Genomic DNA, 24,231 nt, shown 5'->3' on the forward strand with positions numbered 1-24,231 from the left:
TCTCTCTCTCTCTCTCTCTCTCTCTCTCTCTCTCTCTCTCTCTCTCTTTCTTTCTTTGGTGAGCCAGTTGGGTTTAAGTGACTTGCCCAGAGTCACATAGTTACTGAGTGTTATGTGTATAAGGCTTGATTTGAACTCAGGTCCTCCTGACTCCAGGGCTGGTGCTGTATCTACTTCACCACCTAGCTGCCCCAATCCTAGTATTCTTACAAACACACTGTGTTGCTTCTTTATCATTTAAACATATAGTACAATATATAGTCTGTAACACCTTTCCATTTTGCTTAAATCAAATTTTGCAATAGCTTAGGATGAGGTGAATGTCATCAGTGTGTTGTTATAAATGTGTATATTCATTTATGTATTTGTATAGCAGCAGTTTACGTTCATGTCATGCTTTGCTATTATACATTTACATTCAAAAATGTCATCAGTGACAAATAAAAAAAAGATAGGGGAACTTAATAAAAACAGTAGCAATAGTTTTATGCATGTTAAATGGCTAAGAAATGCATAAGTAGTACAATAAAAAATGGTGATGTCTTTGGCTTCAGGCTGCTGCTGGGCCTGCACCTTGGTTCCCACCATCTGGGAAAGACCGGGCAGGGGGTTGGTGTTCATGACTGTGGACCAGCCCTCCTCTGCCCACACAGCTTCTTCCCTACCAGAAAATATACAATAAATATTCCTTGGGATTGACCAAAAGTTGTAAGTGGACATCTGAACTTAGTATGGACTGTACCTGTGCTTCTGCTTCTGCTTGCCTTCCTTGGTCTTCACTCTGCTTTGGCATGATTCTGGCAGTTGTTTTATGTACTTGTAGAGTGGATGGAGTTGCCTTTAGCTCTTTTTCTTTGGCTTTTAAAAAAACCATTATAAAATATCTTACATTATATGTATTCCACTTCCCTAGACCGCCTGTCTCTGCAAAGGCATTGGGAAGATATCTTCCCCTATCTCTTCCTTTGGGGCAAAGTCTGTTCTTTGTAACTCTGAAACATTAATTTTCTTTTGTTTTGTAGTTGTTCTTTCCATTTACATTGTTGCAGTTATTGTTGTTTATCATTTTCCTGGTTCTGCTTACTTAACTTTGTATCAGTCCTTCCATATATCTCTGTATTCATTATAGTCATTATTTCTCATAGCACAGTAATACTCATTACATTCATATATCACATTTTGTTTAGCCATTTCCTATTTGATGGGCAAAAGAGATGCAAATTTAAAAATTATTCACCATCTTACATTCATGAAATTGGCAAGAATAATTAAAAGCAATTAAATTTGGTGCTGGCAAGGTTGTAGAGACAGGTACAATTGTTTATTGCTAGGTTAACTGTAAACTGTAAAATCTTTCTGGACAACATCTAACAACATACAGTAAAAATTATTCAACTCATTAATTCCATTGTTATAAACATATCCTTAAAATATTATAAAAAAACAAACAAAAAAAGCTATTTAAATTTTTATCATAGCATCATATAAAGGAAGCAATCTGAATGTCCAACCATAGGGGAATGGTTACATGAGTTATAATGCAATGTTATAATGTAATCAAAAACAATAAAAATGAGGAATACAAAGAAATCTAGATTTTTATTAAATAATGCAAAGCTTCAAAAAATTGAAATGCAGAAATGCAGTATACAATAACTATAACCATAGATATAAGAGGAAAAGTGCTAGAGAATTAATACACAAAGAATATTGATGGAGACTTAGGAGTTGCTGAAAAATTATTATGTTGCTTTGTGCCTCAGTTAATTCAAATATAAATAGTTGCCAAGTCATTTTAGTTGGCATGTTGATGTTCAGTCTTAATTTTTAAGAAAACATTTAAAATTTTAATTTTTGAATTTAAAAATTTTTAAAGAAAACATTTAATTTTAAATATGTACCCACATATATAGATCACTCTTTAACAGCTACTTATAATTCCATGAATTTTCTGAGGACCTTCTAAAAAGAAATTTAAAATTTATCTTATATATCATGTTCTCTCTACTGGAGCATACCTTTACTTTTCATGTTTTACATGATTAATTTATACTAATACAGTACTAAAGCTTTTCATACAATTATAGGAAGCGTGTCAACCACAAAATGGATCTTATTACAAAAGTAAATTCCCCTCAGTTTCCTTTAAGGCAATATAAGAAAATCCTCAGTGACCCCAATCACTGTATTAAGTATCACATTTATCCTCTCAGGACAGCTGCTATTCTGAAGCTAAGGGAAGAGGCAGTGAGTACAGGGAACCAAAACAGAATGGCAAGTCAATAAGTAGAACAGATGAAATTGAGAAAACAAAGATAACCCAGGTTTAGAAAAAAAAACTGGTGAGAATATTGCTGAGGTTAAGAAAGAAACCACTGGGCAGCTAGGTGGCATAGGGGATAGAGCACTGGCCTTGAAGTCAGGAGGACCTGAGTTCAAATCCGGTCTCAGACCAAACACTTGACACTTACTAGCTGTGTGACCCTGGGCAAATCACTTAACCCCAATTGCCAAAAAAAAAAAAAAGAAAGAAAGAAAGAAAGAAAGAAAGAAAGAAAGAAAGAAATCACTGTATATGATAGAATGATCTAAAGTGAAGACAAGAGCTATCAGGTAACACATACAGTGACCCTTTCCACATCATAGGGGATAAGGGTTAGGTGGTTTGGTATACATGAAGGTATACCAAACCACCTAACCCTTCTTCCTTTACAATTCTTGAAAAATTTTCTTTTCACACTTATTGCCTCCTTGTCCAACAATCTATAATTTCACTCTGTCTCCTGTCCCATTCTTTTCAGGGAGTCAGGATGGTGTGCCAGAAAAAGCACTAAATTTGAAGTTAGAAGTCTTAGATTTAAATACCAGCTATGTTATTTACTGCTCCTAAAACATTGGGCAAATCATTCAACCTCTCTCAACCTTTGTTTCTCCATTTGAAAAATTAGGGTGTTGTAGAAACAATAAATAAAACTAAAAGCTGGTTCTTTGAAAAGTCTAGTAAAATGGATAAACCTTTAGCTAATTTAATTAAAAAAGAAGACAGCTGAAAATCAAATAAGTAAAATGGCAAATGAGCAAAATATCACAACAAAATCGGAAGAAATAAAGAGAATAATCAGAACATATTATGCACAGTTACATGCTAACAAAACAGAACACTGCAAAAAAATTGAGGAATACCATAAAAAATACAAAATACCCTCACTATCAGAAGACTTTTTTTGTTATTTGTTTTTCAATTTTGTCCAATATTTTGTGACCGCATTTGGGTTTTGCATGGCAAAGATATTGGAGTTGTTTGCCATTTCTTTCTCCAGCTTATTTTACAGGTGAAGAAACTGAGGCAAGCAGGGTTAAGCGACTTGCCCAAAGTCACACAGCTAACAAGTGTCTGAGGCCAGATTTGAACTTATGAAGAGGAGTCTTCCTGACTACAGGCCCAGCACTCTATCTACTGTGCCACCTAGCTGCCCAGATAGAGTTATCAAATAACCCAGTATCAAAGTAGGAAATAGATCTGGCTATGAAAAAACTCCCAAAAGGAAAAACAAACAAACAAACCCAATGACTCCTGTTTCTGATGGATTTGCAGGAACATTCTGTCAAACTTTAAAGAACAATTAGTACTTAACACTTCACAAATTATTCTCAAGCATTGAGAAATAAAGCACCTTACCAGAATCTTTTTATGATACAAATGTAGTCACAGTACCTAAACCAGGAAAAGATAAAACACAGAAGGAAAACTATAGGTCCGTATCGTTAATGAATATTGACTCAAAAATTTTAAACAAAATTCTATCAAACAGGCTATAGCTATTTATCTAAGAAATTATACATCATAAAGGCTTCATTTCTAAAATATGTAGAGACTGAGTCGAAATTATAAGAATACAAGTCATTCCCCAATTGATAAATGGTCAAAGGATATGAACAGGCAGTTTTCAGAGGAAGAAATTAAAGCTATCTGTAGTCATATGAAAAATGCTCTAAATCACTATTGATTAGAGAAATGCAAATCAAAATGACTCTGAGATACCACATCACACCTGTCAGATTGTCTAACATGACAAAACAGGAAAATGATAAATGTTGGAGAAGATGTGGGAAAATTGGAACACTAATTCATTGTTGGTGGAGTTGTGAGCTGATCCAGCCATTCTGGAGAGCAATTTGGAACTATACCCAAAAGGCTATAAATTGTGCATACCTTTTGACCCAGAAATACCACTTCTAGGTCTGTATTCCAAAAAGATCATAAAACTGGGAAAAGGATCCACATGTACAACACTATAGCAACTCTTTTTGTGGTGGCAAAAAATTGGAAATTGAGAGGATGTCCATCAATTGGAGAATGGCTGAACAAGTTATGGTATATGAATGTAATAGAATACTATTGTGCTATAAGAAATGATGAGCAGGAAGACTTCAGAAAAACTTGGAAAGGCTTATATGAACTGATACTGAGTGAAATGAGCAGAACCAGGAGAACATTGGTGACTGACCTTGAAAGACTTAGATCTTCTCAGCAATGCAAGGATCTAAGACAACTCCAAAAGACTCACAATGGAAAATGCTATCCACATCCAGAGAAAGAACTTTGGAGTCTGAATGCAGATGGAAGCATACTATTTGCTCTCCTTTTCTTTTGTTGTTTTGTTTTGTTTCTTCTTTCTTGTGGTTCCTTCCACTAGTTCTAATTCTTCGTTATGTCATGACTAATGTGAAAATAGATTTAATATGAATGTATAAGTAGAGCTTATATCAGATTACATGCCATCTTGGGGAGGGGGGAGAAGGGGATGGGGGAGAAAATTGAAAACTCAAAATCTTACGGAAGTGAAAGTTGAAAACTAAAAATAAATTAATTATATAAAAAAAGAAATCATACATCATGATGAAGTGGGATTTATACTAGGGATGCAAGAATATTCAACATTAGGAAAACAAACAACATAATCATATTACAAACCCAAACATCCAAAACCACATGATCATCTCAGTAGATGCAGAAAAAAAGCCTTTGGCAAAGTACAACATTCCTTTGTGTTAAAAACCATGCAAAGTATGGGCATAGAGGAACCTTTTTTTTTTTAAAATATAAAAAATATCTATATGAAACCGAAAGCAAGAATCAGATGCAATGGTGATAAGAGCCTTTCCATTAAATACAGGAGTGAAGCAAGCATGCCACTCTCCCCTCTATCATTTGATGTAGTTCTGAAATGATAACAACAGCAATAAGATAAGAGAAAAAAAAATAGAGGCACAAAGATAGGTAAAAAGGAGATAAAGCTACCTTTATTTGTTGATATAATGATTTGCATGGAAAATTCTAGGAAATTAGTAAAGCTACTAATTGAGACAGTTAGTAGCCTTCAGCAAAGTTGCAGACTACAAGATATATCCTCAGAAATCAGAAACATTTCTATATAATAACAAAACCAAAGAAGCAAAAATATAAGGAGCAAACCCATTCCAGATAACTACAAAACACATAACATGTCTGGAGACTGGCTGACCAAAGCACACAAAGGACTTCTATAGATTCAATTATAAAGAAATGAGGAACAACTTTAAAAGCTAGAGGAATATTCAGCGACTTAAATAGCTAGCAGGATATTTTATGCTCATGGCTACACCATACCAATATAATGAAAAAGACTACTACCAAAATTAATTTATGCTTTTAATACTGTACTAACTAAATTATCATAGTGACACTTTATAGAACTTGATAAAATAATAACAAAATTCATTTGGAAAAAGCAAAAGGTCTGGAATATCCAGGGAAATGATGAAAAGAAGGGACAAAAAAAAGTAGGGACAAAAGGGGAGTAGCATTTCCAGACCTCATACTTTGTTCTAAAGTTGCCATCATCAAAATCATCTGATATTGGTTGAAAAAATAAAGAGATCAGTGGATCCCAACAGACTGAACTGATGCAGAGTCAAGTAGGCAGAGCCAAGAAACAATATACACAAGAGCTACAACAATGTAAAGGGAAAGAACTACATATTAAAAAAATTAACATGTAACAAAATTATAAAGATCAAGCAAGGCTTGAATGAAGAGAAATGAGATGACATCCCAAACCTACTCCTTTGTGGAAGTGTGAGGTCCACAGGTGTTAAACATCACACGTATTTTTGGATTTTTTCAACGTATTGATCAGTTTTGCTGATTTTTTCCCCCTCTCTAGAAAATATCACTTGTTACGTGGAATGGCTCTCTGGGAGGGAGAGGTAGAAGGGTACTTGGGATAACTGATAATTTAAGAAATAGAAGATATATCAATAAACACTTATTTTTTTAAAAAAAGAAAAATTAGGTATTGGACTAGATGACTTCTAAGATCTCTTCCACTTCTGTGATGCTATGGACAGGCTTCCTTTTCTGAAAACCAAACAAAAAAACCACCACCTAATATTCATTATAAGCAATCAATATTTATATTTGACTTTAATACTTTAATCAGTTATTTAATGGATTTGGTGACTTTTCCTATTGACAGAGATTACAACTTATCCATCCTTTACTCAGCCATGTTCCCAAACTTAGTGTCATCCTAAACTTTTCACTCTCACTTATCCCACATATCCATTTAGTTGCCAGATCTTGCAGTTTCTGTTTCTGCAACATCTCTTGCATAATCCTTATCTCTTTTTTCCAGTTACAGCAAGCACTGTATTTCAGGCCCTCACTACCATTTACCTGTAGTTGTGCAATATCTTCCTACATGAGTTTCCTGCCTTAAGCCTCTCCCCATTCTAACTTGTCTTCTGCACAGTCATCTGTCAAAAGCACAGTTCAGATCAAGCTTCTCTCTTCTCCTCTAATTCCAAATTCCAGTGGCATCCTGTTGCCACCAGGATTAAGATCAACTCTATTTAACATTTAAACTTTTCACAACCTGACCCCTTCCCACTTTTCTGGTTTTCTTAACCTCCCTTCCTTGAACTCTGTGATCCAAACACATGAGCCAGCTACATATCTGACTTCTTATAGGCTGGCTTTTTTATTTATGTCACTAGGACGCTAGTCAATGGCCCAAGCCTTAGTCCTCAGAACCATTTAAGCTAAAAGAAAATGTTTAATGCTTGTTATTTTTCTGACTTCTTCTTTAACCCATTTTTTGTTGAATAAAACTTTTCTGTTTCCACGTAGTTTTACACCTGTAACTATTTTAAAGTTCTTATTTTTTTTAACTTGATTTGAAATGTATTTTCTTCCTTTTAAATCTTATCTACATAAATTTTCTCTAACCTTTTATGTGATCTATTTTTCTGGACATTCCATTTGTACTTGAAAAAATTGCGTATTTCTTATTTTGTTTTATTGTCTTGCTAACCCCAAATTAAGTAGACAATTTAAATCTGTTTGCTTTAATTTAATCTTCTTATTCATTTTTTCCACATTCTGATAATGGAGTGTTGTGGTCCCCTACTATTATTATATTTCTATTTGCTTCTGCTTAAATGCAGATTATTTTTTCTTTTTGAACTTATCAAGTGGTTTAGTATATAGAAAATTGAGAACTAGTACATTGTCATTTATTATTTTCTTAACCATTGTGAAATTTCATCGTTTATCTCTTCAATTTTTCCAATTTGCATTCTGCTTTATCCTATAGCATTATTGCTGTCCTTACTTTTTTCTTTAACTTGAAGTTACATGATATATTTTAGAACAATTTATTACCATCTTTTTTACATTAAATGCATTTTCTGTAAACAGTATATTGATGGGTTTTGTTTCTTGATCCATTCTGTAACATTTTGCAGAAGAATTTTGACCATTGTTATTATTTTTTTATTTTTTTATTAGAGGCAACTAGGTGGTACAGTGGATAGAGCAATGGGTCTGGAGTCAGGAAGAGCTAAATTCAAATTCAACCTCAGGCATTTCACTAGCTTTGTGACCTTAGGCAAGTCACTTAACCTCTGTTTTCTCCAATTTCCTCAGCTGTCAAAGTGAGAGAACAGCACCTATCTTGCAGGGTCGTTGTGAGGATCAAGTAAGATAATATTTGTAAATGTTTATTCCCTTCCCTCTTTTTCCCTCTATTTAAAACATTATTGATCTTTTGTTGTTTATGTCTTTTCTTTTTCAATATCTCCTCTTTCTTTCTTACCTAGAATAGCCATCCTTCGTACCAAAAAAATACAAAAGAAACACACAGAAAAAGCATCTCACAAACTAACCAACAGATCAGTGGAATCTCATAGTATATACCATATTCCACACTCATAGTCACCTACCTCTTCAAAGAAGACAGGAAACTGTTTTTTTTCTCATCTGTTCTGTAGTGTGAAGCTTGGTTATTATAATAACATAGCATTTAATTCAGTTGCTTTGTTGTATTTGATTGATCCTCTCTATCACTTGTTTGGTCATAAACTCTTCCTTTATCCATAGATCTGAGAGGTAAATTTTTCCATATTCACCTTGTATACTCATGATGTCACCGTTTATGTCTAAATTATTTACCCATTTTGACTTCATCTTGGTATGAGAGGTTGGTCTATGCCTGGTTTCTGCCAAACTGCTTTCTACTTTTTCCAGCAATTTTTTTTTCAAATGGTGAATACTTGCCCCCAAAACTTGGATCTTTGAGTTTATCAAACACTAGATTACTATGGTCATTTACTACTGTGTATTGGGTGCCTTATCTGTTCCAATGATTCATCAGTCTCTTTCTTAGGCAGTACCAGATTGTTTTCACAATCACTGCTTTGTAATGTAGTTTGAAATCTGGTACGGCTAGGCTGCCTTCCTTCATGGTTTTTTTTTTCCGTTGATTCCTTTGTCGTTCTTGACCTTTCATTCTTCCAGATTAATTTTGTTATTTTTTTCCTAGCTCTATAACATTAAAAAAAGTATGATGTTTATTCAAGCACAACTCAGTGATCTTGAAGATGGGATGTATAGGAGACAGTTTAAGGACCATTAGTCATGCCAAGTTAAAAAACCTAAACACCATAGTGTGAAATATAATACATGAACACTACCCAGAACTTCTGAATACAGAAGACAAAGCACAAATTTAAAAAAAATGTACAGATTGTTTCTAGGGAAAAAAAACAACACCGAGACACTGAGTGGTTAAATCTAACAGTTCCAATTACAAACAACAAGTAATGCAAGCAGTATGCAAATTACCTTCGAATATAAAGGAATGGGGATTCTAATAACAGAGGACTTTTCTGCCCCCAGAAATGGCAGAAGGAAGTAAAATAATATATTTTGAAAAGTAAAGGAGCTCAGAATGCAACCTAAAATGACATATTTTCTAAATCTGAGTGTAATCATCAATGAAAAAAGACAGTAAAAAAGACAATAAAAGGCATTTGAAGCATTCCTACCAAAACAAAACAAAACAGATGTGAATTTACTATTTGACTTGGAAACATCTTAAAACTCAAGAAAGTAAATAACCATAAGCAAGGAAGGAATTAGAAATGAAACAAATTACCCTATCAGTAGAGAGTGTTAAAAGAAAAAATCCAGAATGAGGAGGACATCTATTGAGTTAAAGAAATGACAATAACAATCATGAGACTATTATGAGATTTCTTTCTAAAACTACATAAGCAAAAAGAGTCAGAAGTGGAATGTAAAGAAATGGGAGAAGTCATGGTAGGGGATCAGTCTTCAAACACCATAGACTAAATCCTGTAATAGCCTCTTCAGGTAAATTCAGTGTATTATGTAGGATTATATTGCAGAATGGGAATATACATAAAGAGAAAGGGGAGGTGGAGAAAAAGGGGAATGTGTAACGTACTCTGATCAAGTCCATGAGTAAACAATGATAGAAGAATAATTTCTAAAGTCTCTCAAGGATAGTAGATAAAAAAAAGTATTACCAGGCTTCAAACTTTTAATTCTTATACTTCCTTGAGTTTTAAACCCCTTTATTAGTCCAGATAGAGGAGCTTTTTGTCTTTGAAATTGTTATCTCCTTTCTTTCTCTTTTCCCTTTTTTGTTCTTATGACTTTTTCATGTTTGCTAAGCCCTTTTTTAATAGTAGATATGGATTTTAATGTGTTTTACACTATATGTTGATTAGTGTAATCTACATTTTATTACAAATTATTTCTATTATAGTTAGAAAGGTTTTTAGATGTTAAATCTACATATTAACATCTGTACATTAAATCTTAACATAAGGTAACATAAGGTAACAACAGGCTTCGGGTATGTTATTATTTTCCTAAATAATTCATTCAGTCATTTTGATTTCTTTTTCTCCTGCTTGTTAGGAATATCTTTCATGTTGGCAGTTGTTAAGAAATTTTCCCGTGTTTTGTTTATCTTTGAAGTAAATTCTTCTGTGTGTGAATAATATAGTCATGCTTACATGGTGTATAAATTTGGAGTTTTATCCCATATACATGTTTATAAACTCTTGTATATTTTTGTACAACTTTGATGTTTTTCATCTAATTCATATTTCTTTGTGTGATTTAAAATTTTTTAAAAATTGATGACTAAATAATATTTTTGTATGTATTTTATGATTATATAACTTTGAAATTAAGCTTAGAATTTCTTCTTTTTGGTGTCTTGTGTATTCTTTCTGCCTGTAGAAACTTCGTTGATCAAAGCCACTAAGGAAAGATGGCCTCTAGTTACTTGTGTATTCTAGCTCTGGCAGCCAAGTGGCACAGTGGATAGGATGTTGGACCTGGAGTCAGGATGACCCTGGTTCAAATATGTCCTTTAGACCCTTACTAGCTGTGTGACTAGGGGCAAATTACTGAACTTCTGTCTGCCTGTTTCCTAATCTGTAAAGAGGAGGATAATAACAGCACCAAACTCCCTCTGATGTTGTAAGGATAAAATGAGATAATATTTGCAAAGCACTTAAAAAAATCTTAAAGCATTATATAAATGTTAGTTGTTACTAAATGCAGGCTATTATTTTCTTTTTTGAGGATCCTCTGAAATTCCTGTTAATCTGTTGTCTGTGCTTCTTGCTTTATCCTACAAATTTATTATTTTATCTTCCAAATTCATTAGTTACCTTTTCAATTCTATTACTAAGTGAGTTTTTCCTTTAATTAACACTTTCCCTAGTTGTTGCTTTGTCTGTTGTATTTTTTGAAGACTGCTTTGGGGGCCATTTTTGGTCCCTTAATGTATTAACTATGCACTTTAATTTTTTGATTATTCCTTCTGTCTCATCCATTGATGCTTCAACATGGATTTCTGGAGGAGCTCTTACACTTTACAAAATATCTTTATTAAGTTATAGGTTTTCTTTAATGTACTGCACATTTTTCCCTATCCCAGTATGGGAGTAGTAAAAGTGCCTAGATATGATTTGGAATTTTTGGACCAGGTTTAAGATTTTGGTCTACTTTTGGAGTTAGCAAGGGTTCAGGCAATATTTATAATCTGGTTGTTAGGGGAAGGCCAGGGCAGAGTCCTTTTAGCTTGAGAAGTTGGTTCAAAGAATTTGAATTTGAAGTTTTCAACTGGTTCAACTTCAAAGAAGTTTTCAAATTGGTGAGGAAGTTGGCCCCACTTGCACTCCCCTATAAGTGGGATGCATGAGCCCTATTGTCAGTTTCTGGAAAACAGGGATGGCTACCTCTAAGCCTGTATTTCCCAGTGCCTACTAAAATGTGAGACTGGGCTGCAGGGAATGTGGTCTTCTGCCACTGGTCAAAAATATTGTGACTGAGAAGTGGGGATATACAGCAGCTTTCAGCCCATTGCTGTGTGATTTGGGGGGCATTGGGGCTAATGGATGAGAATTCCCTTCATTTTTTCTTGAGCTTGGTTAAGGTGGATGAGGAATTTCTTAGATTGTGGTCAGTTCAGAGCAGATAAGTGTATTTCTACTCAGGCCTGAATGTGAACATGGAATGGTTTCCATGGGTTTGTATTAACTCAGGCTGACCTCTGGTTAGGTCTTCCTGGGGTCTACTCTGTGTTGATCCATGGATCAGGCTTCTGGACTTGTTCTAGCACAGGAGGGAAGTTGGGAAAGGACTTTAGCAGCCACTATCCCTCTGATTCAATAGTAGGAGATAGGGACTAGATGCAGATACCAGTGGAGGAAAGGACCAGGTCCCGGTCAGTACTAGTTCTGAGGCTTTGGGATCCTGGACTTAGTGGATCCCTAGACAGAAACTATATTGATAATCCCAGCCCATCTCCATTTGGTTCTCAAGAATCTCCTTTTTGTGTTTCTCTTCTTGCTACTTCCCTTATATTCTTGATGGGATGATCTTTCATGTTTGACAAAAGGATTTGGGAAGATTTGTTTGACTTAAGAGTTTATCCATCTGTGATCCATAGAACTTCTTGTTGCTATGAGTCTGATCCCTAAACTCCTATTCATTCAGTGAAGACGTGGTTTCTAAATGCATGGTTATTCTTCTTCCTCCATTTCCTCACCCTGGCCTCATTGTTTCTAAGGACAGTTCAATTTTAACTCTAAGTAGAAAAGGATTAACTAGCTGGCATCATAGAGGTCCAAATAAAAGGTAAAACAAATTTAGTGGAAAAATGTTACCTTGATTACCTGGTTACTCTTATGTGCAAGTGGCTACGGAGAGGGGAAAGGGAAGGGAATAAACATTTATGTAGCACCTACTATGGACCAGGCACTGTACTAAGCACTGTTTTTTTTTTTGTTTTTGTTTTTTTTAACAAATGTTATCTCATTTTATCCTGACAACAATCCTGGAACCCGTTCAACACTTATATGCCCTTGGAAGAGAGGGTGGCAGTCAACAATTAATGAGAAGAATGAATATTATAATGAGAAGTGGACCCATTCCAATGAGGGGCTAATCACTTTTACTCCCAGGAACCCCCCCTCCCTCTCCCCCCAAAAAAGAGCCTGAGTACAACAGAAAGGGCTTCCCCACTTGGGTGGGGTCTGAACAAGATTGAGGAGAAAGTTAATTCAATCTCATTGTCAGCAGTGTCCTTCAGATGCTGGCTTGCCCTAGTAGAGAATGAAGATATAGGAAGGGAAAGAACACTGGATCTCCCCAATAATTTGTTATTTAAGAATCATTTCTCTCAGTAACTTCCTATTTCAGTTTGATGTACACTGAACAGAAAATGGACATACACTGTCTCTACCCATTGCATCATACATAGTTAGTATATTTCTGTAGGCCCCAGTTTTCTTATCTATATAATAAAGGAGTTACACTAGATGATCAGTGAGGGCCTTCCGGCTCTACTATTTGTGAATCATATCCCTGGCACACAGGTGTCATTCCCTTTGAACACCCTTCACCAACATACACTAGTATTGGCACTTATGGCACTTTATTGGTTCTCAAGTATATGCATATATGTGCACAAAAGCATCTTTCATAAATGCAAAGAAAGAAGATCAAGGTACATAGATATAGGTGACTCTTATAAGCACACTCAAGATTAAATTGTTCGGTTCCATTCATGGCTGGAAAAAGGGTGAATGTTTGACACAGAGTGAATCGTCAGTTAAGTAACAGCAAGAAACAATGAAAATAGATTATATCCTTGTCTGAAAATCACAGTTATTTTAAGGTACTTTCAAATTGTTAAGTGGTGCCAAGAGCTATGTGGTAGTTTATAGAAGGATAATATGATATAACATAATATGACATAACATGCTCTGACTTTTTTCATTCTGTTTTGTGCTTGTAGATATTTTCTCTCAGATGTCAGATTCCAATGGCTTGATGATTTTTAATAAGTTTGACCAGTTTCTGAAGGAAGTTTTGAAGCTCCCTACAGCTGTTTTTGAAGGCCCTTCTTTCGGGTACACAGAACATTCAGTACGAACATGTTTTCCACAGCAGGTAAGTACAATTGCTGTTAATATTTAATATTCTTAGACTCTCAGTGCTAGAAGGGATTTAATCCCCTTACTTTGGGGTAGATTTGACTACCTAGTTGCTTCTGAAATGACTTCTAGAACACAAAGGACTTAGGGATAGAGCAAAGCAGAGCTGGGAGAACTGAAAAATAAAATTGAGCAAGGGGACAATTTTGTAATCAAGAACTTTTTGTGCATGTTTCTGGAAAAAAAAGTCATGAAACATGAAACATATTAGGTTATGATAGTTAATTGCTTCATTCCCTCTAGCAGCAACTTCCTAAAACTTAATCTAAAATATAAATGGGTTGTAATATGTATTGGTAAAAGTTTCCCATGCTGATGAAACTACAAATCCTTTGTGTACAAATTTTATTGAAATATTTCATTTTTATATTTAAGATAAAGTGTTCATGCATGTCACTAGGCCTTTTCTTGAAAGATCAACTTAACTAGTGGAAGATAGGAGATGATTACATTCAGTAGTTCATCTTAAAAAACGTTTCAATGAAATATAAATAAGCTCAGCATGTGTCAACAAGGTGATAAAATAGCCAAAAATGCTAATTTGATCTTAGACTACATTGAGAGATGTAGTATCCAGGATTGGGTATGTGACAGTCCTACTGTACTTGGCCCTTGTCAGACCACATCTCGAGTATTGTATTCTGTTCTTGGCACTACATTTTAAGGATATTGACAAGCTGGGCAGTATTGAGAAGAGGATAATCGGCATGGTAATGTTTTAGGAGGATTATTTTAATGTAATTAAGGATATTTAGCCTTAAAAAAAAGGACTTGGGAAGGAAGTAAATAGCTTTCTTTAAATATTTGGGGGGCTTTCATATAGAAAGTGGTTAGACTTCTTCCTGAACTAAAAAGGTACAGCTAAAAGCAATAGTCTTTGTTACAGAAAGACAGATTTAAAATTTTATTTTTACTTTTTTTTTTTTTTAGAAAAACAGATTTTTGTAAGAAAAAACTTCTTAAGAATTAGAACTTTCCAAGAGTGGAATAGGAGATAGTAAGTTCAGTTTAATGTATTTCAAAGTATTTATTGAACCCTTCCTGTTTGCAAGTGACTGTGAGTTTTTCCTCACTAGATGTTTTTCTTTAAGTGAAGTCAAGGTAGCCAATGTTCATGTAAGTTTTAGGAGAAATTCCTATATAGATTGAACTAGATGCCTTTTTGAAATCCCTTTCAAGTTTGATATTGTGTGATACATAAAATATTGGTTAAATGCCTATCATATACAAGGTAGCTAGGTGTTGGGGGTAAAAAGATTAAAGTGATACTATCCTTGCTAGCAAAGAGCTTATATTCCACTGTGGAAGGGGTAGGGGTTACAACATGCACAAGTATAAGTAGAATACCATCTACAGTATTTCAAGGGCTTTCCTGTATGAGAGGGATTAGCTCTGTGTTCTGCTGATCCTAGGGAATACAAGGAATGATAGGTCAGAGTTGCAGAGAGGCAGATTTTCGGTCCATTTAAGGAGAAACTTTCTAACATGAGAGCTCTCCAGAGATAGCATGGGCTGTCTCAGGGCATATATGGCTCTCTATTTCTAGAGGTTTTTAAGCAAAGGCTAGATGGTCACTTGTTGGTTATGTTATAGAATGACCTCTTGTTCAGGTATATATTTATCTAGATGGTCTCTGAAATCTCTTTCAATTGTGAGATTCTGGCTGCTTCCTCAAACGATTCCTTTGAAAGTTGTAGAATAGAACATTATTGTGTAAAGCTACTTAAAGTATCATATACAGCCAGATTCTGCTCCCACCTTTAGCAAGAGATGAGTAAAGGTAAATAACCTGGGGACATGCCAGTTCCCACCTCATTGCTGTCATATTCCTTGGAACATACCTCGTCTTGTCTGTGCCTACTGTGAGAAAGATTTCCTAAGGCCTTTCTCTCAGCAAGTAACAACACTACCTGCCATGAGGTTAGGAACCTGGATGACTTTTGTTCTTCTGATTATCCTGCCTTCCTCAGTGGACCCCTCCCTACCCACTGAAACCTTTTCAGTCTTCTTATAGATTACTTCTCTCCATGTATGATGTTTCAGTCATCCTGTCTTTTTACTATTTCTCACACACAACACTGCATTCAGACTCTATAATTTCTTTTTCTGGAAGTGTCTGAGGCCAGCTTTGAACTCAAGTCTTCTCCCTTTCTTCTTCTCTTCCTTCTCCTCCTCCCTTTTAATTTTTGATTTCTTGAAATATAGCTCTGGAAAGATGGGCTTTAAAAAAAATCCATTGTGTTTTAAATGGAGCTACTTGACTAACCTTTAAACCCAATTCACTCTGGATTTTATTGTATAACTAATAATAGCCCTCAGTGGCTCATTGTTTAGTTTTTGATGGTTTATTATGAGTGTAAATGGCAATTATTTTCTGTTCTGGCTAGAAACTCTGAGGGTCTTCCCCTCCCAGACTGATATCTTTGTGATGGTAAATTGAGCCATCTTTTGTCTTTACTCTTTCCTGTCCCTTAATCTTTTGATGGGCATGGCCTCAGACTGACTGAGACCTAAGAATAACTTTTAATTTAGAAAGGCCAAGTTCACCCACTGCATCCCAGGCCATCACCAGTCCTCTTGACCTTTCTGTTGCCACTGGCCTCTGATGACTGGAGGAGAGACTGAGGCTGATGACTTTGCCCTGCTGTGCCCCACTCACATCCAATTCACTTGCAAATCAAGACATCACCCTTGTGATGTCATTAGTCCTCTTTAAGAATGAAGAATGAACAACAACCCCACACAATACTTCATTTCACATTTCATAACCTTTGGGTTGGCTGCATTCCGTTTCTGCAATGCCATCTTGTTTCTTGCCATATCCTTTCACCATTGAATCTCTTAAACTCCTGCTGTGGAACTTGGCTGTTTGTTGAGAACTCATTAAGTCTAGCTTATCCTAGGTACCTAACCATGCAATATTCTCTCCTTCATCTCTGTTCCAAATAGATCTCAATCCGCTCTCCTGTTTCTGTTCTGAGACTTGTGCTGATTGTTGAGCACTCACTATATTTATCTGGGCCCAGTTATTCAACTACTTTATCTTCCTTCTATGTCATTCTGCTTCCTCCTGTGTATCCTTCTAACCTCATTTCTAGCTCCCAACCTGGGGCCATGATGATTGGTAAGATCTAGATGTCTCCAACCATTCAACCACACAACCACACAATCTTCCTACCATAGTCCCCTCTCTCCCATTATCCTTTTCCCACTTTTATTTCTAGGCACAGTAATCAAGTCAATATTACCTTTACTTCTGGAAAGGGTCCCCTCCTTTTGATTGGAGAGGGTGTAAAAAGGGTGCCCAGGCCAGTCATATTTTCATTTTCTACCCAGATGTACTGCTCTGGACTTTGCCATCATACACCCGCACTGGGTACCTTTCTTTACCCTTACCTCCTTTCAACTTCCTTTTATTATCTTCCTCTTTTAGATTATAAGCTCCTTAGGGGCAGAGACTGTCTTCTCTTCTTTCATATTCCCAGTCCTTAGCACAGTGCCTGGCATATAGTAAGTGCTTAATAAATGTTTATTGACTGATTTAATTCCACTCATCATCCCTATAACTTAACTCCTGTATGTATTATCTCCTCCTTTTAGAATGTAAGCTCCTTGAAGGCAGGAATTCTCTCTCTTTTGTATATTCTCAGTACTTAGCACTATACTTGGTATATAGTAGGTATTTAATAAATATTTTTCATTCATTCGTTTGTCAGAATTTCATTTTCATTAGATTTTATTTTCATTAGACATGTTTATAACCTGTGTAAATTATCATTGAATTCTTGCTAATGCTATTTTATGATGAGACCCTCCATGAGACCCTTACTAGATTTGTGAGGCCTGAAAAGCTGTTTGCTCTTAATTCTAAGGAGAGACAATTACTAAATTTGTACATGAAGTAGCATAGTGTTGTGTACAAAATAGTCATTAAATTGTATTTTTCTTTCCACTTAGCAAACTGGTAAAGCCATTTTTTCTTAGCCAATGTTTATGGCATATGGAAGTATTTCCACATTGAAAATTATTTTTAGAAGACATTATTTACAAATACTGTCAAATAAAATATGCATTTCCAAATGCTACTAGGTTAACTAAATATATCTATGCATATAACAAAGAGTCTGTACTCACATAAAAATCTTTCATATTTACAAAAGAGGAGGATGATGAAGAAAGTGGAAATATGTCTCTGTGACATTCTCAATCCACCTTTCCTCCTGTTGCTGGTTTTGTAACAGCATTATCAAAATGAGCTCCCCATTAGATATGCTTAAGTACCCAAATATTGTTAGTAGCTATTTATAAAAGATTCTCAGTAGCTTCACAGATAAGATGAAGTAAGATTAAGAAAAAATGACTAAGATTTTTTTCAGGAGAAATACCTTCTAGAACATCATTGTTAATTGTTGAAAATGCAGTATTACTAGAGTTCTTTACTTTATTGAGATCTTTGTACTTTTTGTCCATTAGATTTTCTTTGAGTATGCTCCTTTTTAAGGAGCGTATTAAGTATATTAATAAAATCCATTCAAAGGAGAATGAAGAGTAGTTTCTTCCCAAATGTGCAGAATGAAGGAATTAGAAATCATGTCCTTGCTGCAAACTGATCCTTCTGTTTTTCTTATTACTCCTAAGACTAGATTTAGTTCCTTTCATAATTTTTTTTTTTTTTTTGCTTTCTGAAAGGTCTTATTTTGGTTCTTCTTATTTTTTTTTACCTGTTTAAGTTATTGTTTAACTTAATTATTTTTTATCCATTTGTGCATATCTCTCATAACTCTTAAAATATTTCTTTTTCAATATGCTTTGTTTTTGTTATTTCAATTGTTTCAGTTTCTCCATGCTATTAAAATATTTTAGCATTTTTCTTTGAGCACTTTCAGTTGTGGCTGATTTTTACTTGTGTGATTTTGAATTATTTTTATCTGTCCAACACACACACACACACACACACACACACACGCGCGCGCGCACACACACACACACACACACATACACATACACACAATGCTTTCGGCATGGGGAAGTGCTTTAGGTTGTCCACCTAATTGATTGTCATAATTTGGATAATAGGTCTTTTCTGTCCTCTTGGTTTTTCTTGTGTGGGTGGTTAAAACAAACATATTTGAATGATTATGGATCATATTCTGGAATTTCTATAGTTTTCCTGGGTTTGATGTAATTAGCACTTGTCAGGGACAAATGAGAACATCCAAAAGATCTTGTCGTCTATAAAGTCATCTTTAACTTAGATTATACTGGATTTTCTCCATGACATTACAAACACATTAGGTGAGCATACTTTCTCCAGTTTTATGCCTCACCTGTTATTAATATGGAAGAAACATAATCTATTCTTGCATTTTGGTTCAGTTTGTCAGTTATACATTATTCATTAAATGTTTAAGCGTCTCTTTGGAAAAAGTTTCTATCCACACAATTGTTCCTATAAAATAATAAGAGACTTTTTCCTGAGGCCTTTCCCAACCCATGTTTTATGCTAATTGTGAAGCAGATGACCAGAAGAAATTCCATAGCAGTGGTAAAAAAGAACCATATAACTTCGTTTAGGATCTTTTCAGTTACATGTGAAAGAGGTCAATGTTTATAGTTGCACATTGCCTGGAATAAGATGTCTTCCTGAAAATAACTGTTCCCTCTTTTAGTATGGTCACTATTAAACAAGAGACAGCTTTCTTCATTTAGTTGACAAAAAGATATCCTTAGTGGTCATTTAGTCCCTAAGCATTTATTAAATGGTTATGGCATGCCAGGACTTAGGACTTGTGCTTAGGACTGGGGATACAATGAAAGGCAAAAACAGTCTTCACCTTCCAGGAACTCACATTCTGATAGACAAACAGACAAATAACTAAGTACATACAAAATATGAAGAGAGTAGATGGAATGTAATCTCCACAAATAAGACACTGAGGTGAATGGGATGACCAGGAAAATCCTTCAAAATAAGGTGTTATTTGAGGTCAGTTTTAAAAGAAGCTATGGAAATTAAGAGGTAGAGGTGAAAGGGAAAGCATCACAGGAGATAGACTGTGGTAAGACTTGGAGATGAAGTTTTTTTGTCAACAGCAACAAGAAGGCCAGTATTCCTGGATAGCAGAGTACATGGAGGGGAGTAATGTGTAAGAAGCCTGGAGAGGTAGGAAGGAGCCAGGCTGTGAAGAGATTTAAGTGACAACGAATTTTGTATTTGGTCCTAAGAAATACTGGATTTTATTGAGTAGGGGGTAATACAGGCAGATGATATGACAACATATTTGCTATAAAATATCATAAAATATGATATGTTGGACTATATAACATATAATGTAAGATAAACAATTATCCCAGTCATTGAAATAACTAACAGTGGGTCATCACAGCAAAGTCAAAAGAACTTAAGTCATTTATCAGAGAAGATTTTCCATCTCTTTGCCAATCAATTGGAATTCTAAATTAAATTAAGAATTATTTAGAAAAATAGAAAATACTAAAATGTATAGAGGAAGTTTATAGTCTAAATAGATCAATCTCAGAGAAATCTTTAAGACTTGTGGAAAGATACTAGATTTACATGGATTTACAAATAAATGCTGGATTGTTTTAGAATGTAGAGAAAAATGATATATTATTCAGTTCCTTTTATGAGGCAAATTTAATATTGATACCAAAACCAGACAAAGCCAAAGTGAGAAGAAATTATAGACTAATGTCATTAAGGTAAATCTGCACTAAAATGTTAGAATATAGTTGTACATTTAAAAAACAATCCAAATGACCAAAAAGGATCTTTAATTGGAATGCAGGAATGATTTATTACAAGGAAAACAGTCCCTACCAACCATAACAAGACAAAATAAAAGGCTGACAATTATATAACCTTTATTTGTGTTATAAATTCAAAATAGAAATAGAAAGCTTTTTCTTTTTCTTTTAAGAAGGCTTTTTCTTTACCATGATTAAAAGTATATTCTAAGCTAATTCAACAGAGAAACACTCATGTTCCAGTAGAAAGAAGTAATATATAATATTCTTTATACTTGCTTTTCCTATGTGACATAGTTTTAGAAATCTTAGCAGTAAGAATGGGAGGGAGAGGAGGAAGGAAATTACTGGTCCTATGATTTCGTTTGTGTAGAGACATTTCCTGGTGAGGTAGAAACCTCCACCTTGAGGCCATGCTTTATTTCACTCTTTGAGTCACTCACTCTGCAATTTTCTTCCATCTCACTAGCTACCTTGCCATCAACTTTTTTGCTCTGCCTTTCTCCCCCTCTTTGCACCCCTCCCCCCAGCTTTCCTTTATTTTCTATCTTCCCTTGCCTCATTAGAATGCAAGCTCCATTAGAATAAGGACTGTCTTATTTGCTTGTATTTGTATCCCTAGGGCTTAGCACAGTGCCTAATTTCTAGTAAGCACTTAATAAATGTTTTATTTCTCTAGCTGTTACCCTTATAGACTCTAAGAAATTTCATCCCAATTCACACTCACAACTAATGTGTCAAGCCACCCCCCATTCCCAAGCAAATCTACCCCTCCTTTGGATTCTGGGGGTATCCTTAAGGGGTCAAGGTGATTTTTTTAATACTGTCAACTCAAGTACACATTTTTTGGTCTGTTCTCCCCAGTGTTAATCACCAATGATTAGAATTTCATTTAACCAGTTAACATCAATTAGGTTTCACAAAGGGATACTTACAGAAGAGATATAGCAAGACCAGTAATGTAAACTTTTCCTTGAACTGGGGAGTGTTCTACCCCAAATCTGTCATCAGTGATTAGAGCCCCAGTTACATTGAACCTAGTAACATCAATTAGCTTTTTAAAAAAAATTATTTGTAATTCAACTTTGTTTTCAATTCCAAAATCTCTCCCTTCTTCCTCTCCCTCCCCTTGAGGGGATTCCATTGAGAAGGTTAGAAAACACACAAGTTACAAATGTGTATAATCATGCAAAATAAACTTCGGCATTAACCACATCCAAAAAAAAGAAAGAAAGAAAAAGAAAGAGAAGAAAACATGCCTCAATCTGTACTCTGAGTTCCTTAGCTCTTTTATCTGGAGGCAGCATGTTTCATCATGAATTCTATGGGATTGTCATTGACCTTTTACAAGGGGCTATTTACTGAGAAAATATAGCAAGAATGGAAGCATAAAATATCCTTTGAGTTGGTGTGTGAGTGTGTGTGTGTGTATGTGTGTGTGTGTGTGCGTGTGTGCATGTGTGTGTATGTGTATGTGTGTATGTATATAGTTTCTCATCCATCTATCACCTCAATCCCTGGGAAAACATTTGCTACCAACCACTCATCTCACCAGGCTCCCTCTGCAGCATGGTAGCTGCATGAACTGGTGCTTTAGCCACTGTTAGGCCCTTCAGGTCCTCTGCTCCTGCCTCACCTGGGCTCCAGCATGGATTCCAGTGCCTTGACTTGAGGTCCCTCTTCTAACATTTTGAAACTTACAAGGTCATAACCATTGCTAATACTTCTTTTCCTAAAAGCAAAAAAGAACCAACACAAGGAGGCAAAGAATAGAGGCCCTATTCACAGGCCACATGTTGGACTGGGCAGGGAGGAAGATGTTCCTTGACTTTTCCTGAAAGAGGGGACAAGGCCATTCTCTCACCTGGAGGATGCTCACTGCAGCATCCTTACCACCAGAGAAGGAAAAGGGGCAAATTACTTGGTTAAGTGCTCTGTGTAAGCAGTTTCAGTTTGAGCTCAATAGCTAACACCCATGCATGCTCTCAGTTAGGAAGCTGGACCCTCCCATTACAAATCAGTACACCTTTCTGAAAGCAAGTTCCCCAGCCTCTTTTGCATGTGTTGGGCAACAGTAAGTGTACACTGTGCCTGCTCTGAGTATGAGGCTTCTACTGCTCTGTCTACCAATGCAGATCAGTACCTTTCTGAAGCACTTTAGCCTTAGAAGTTTGTTTTTTGTTCTTGATTTTCTTTTATTTTTGAAACAGAAATACAGGATGAATGCCTGGTAAAATAAATTCCCTGGTAGAGGGATAATCTCTAACAATGGGCCAGAAATTGGGACCCCAGCCTTGAACTAGGAAGAAAGTTTCCTAGTCATTTTCCTTCTTTGTGGCTAGAATTGCCTATGGTATTTCACTACATACTCGTACTACCCACAAATGGACTCAAGGAAAGACCTGTGTTTGGGTTAACTAAAGATTTTTGTGAGAAGTAAAATTGTTGTTTATTCCTTTTCAGTTCTATCTGACTCTTTACGACACCATTTGGGGTTTTCTTGATAAAGATAAATGGAGTGGTTTGCCATTTCCTTCTCCAGCTCCTTTTACAGGTGAGGAAACTGAGGCAAACAGGGTTAAGTGACTTGTTCAGGATCACACAGCTAGTAGGTGTCGGAGGCCAGATTTGAATTTAGTTCTTCTTGAGCCCAGGCCCAGCACTCTATCCATTGTGTTGTCTTGGTGCCAGAAGAAGTGAAATTAGGTCAGTAAAAATACAACAGCAGAGTGATAAGCAGGTGGCCCACTGAATACATTATTGGACCTGGAGTTAATAAGACCTGCATTTGAACTCTATATTTTAAAAAATCACAAGTGTTAACTGCCCAGATCTATTAGAACTAGAAGGCAAAATGAAGGTAGATTCAACTGATCACCTCCTAAGAGAACCTCAAAATGAGAAGTTCCTGAAATTTCATGTTAAAAATCCACATTCTTTTCTAAAGAAAAAGTACTGCAAGCATCCAAAAAGAAGCAGTTTAAGTACCCACAAACCTCACCAAGGATCTCACAAGACTTGGCAGCTTCTACTATAAAGAGCTTCTATTCTAAAGGAGATCTTGCAATATAATATTTCAAAGGCAAAGAATATAGGCTTATAATCAAGAATTAACTACCCTGCAATTTTGAGTATATTTACATGGGGAAAAATGTGACCTTTAATATGACAAAGGGTTTCACCCTGATAAAGCTAGATCTGTGTAGAAACTGAAATGTAAACATGAATGAAGAGAAATCTATAAAGATAAATTTATTTGAACAGTTTTAAGGGGTTGATGTAGTAGAAGGAGAAGAAACATACGTTCCTTCTCAAACTTGTCTTCAAGGTATATTGAGGTCCTGGGGTGAGGTATGTTGTTACTTTTCTGAGGATATTATGATGGAAAAGAGAAAGGAATATAAAAGGAATATGCAAGCATAGCAAGAGAAAAAAGGCGAAATGATTAATTCTCATAATTGGGGTGCATAAGAAGTATACAATCATGGAGGAGGGGGTAGGGGAACAGGCATCCAAAGAACCTCATCCTTATCTAAAAAAGGAGAATTGAACACGCGCAGAGTTTGGTGAAGAAATATATCGGATTCAGCAAGGAAA

At 35.5% G+C, this 24,231-nt stretch overlaps 1 protein-coding gene across 5 annotated transcripts in view; it reads left to right on the forward strand.

Moving 5' to 3' along the window:
* Nucleotides 1-24,231, forward strand: part of DTNB (dystrobrevin beta) — a 344,903-nt gene that overhangs the window by 76,817 nt on the left and 243,855 nt on the right. For all 5 annotated transcript variants that reach the window (XM_027850435.1, XM_027850436.1, XM_027850434.1 and 2 more), the window contains one exon: nt 13,668-13,822. In XM_027850435.1, the coding sequence (XP_027706236.1) occupies nt 13,668-13,822 (155 nt within the window). The remainder of the gene's footprint in view (nt 1-13,667; nt 13,823-24,231) is intronic.

The sequence above is a fragment of the Vombatus ursinus genome, unplaced genomic scaffold, assembly GCF_900497805.2.
Source record: "Vombatus ursinus unplaced genomic scaffold, bare-nosed wombat genome assembly UNPS02009062.1, whole genome shotgun sequence".
Taxonomy (NCBI): Eukaryota; Metazoa; Chordata; class Mammalia; order Diprotodontia; family Vombatidae; genus Vombatus; species Vombatus ursinus.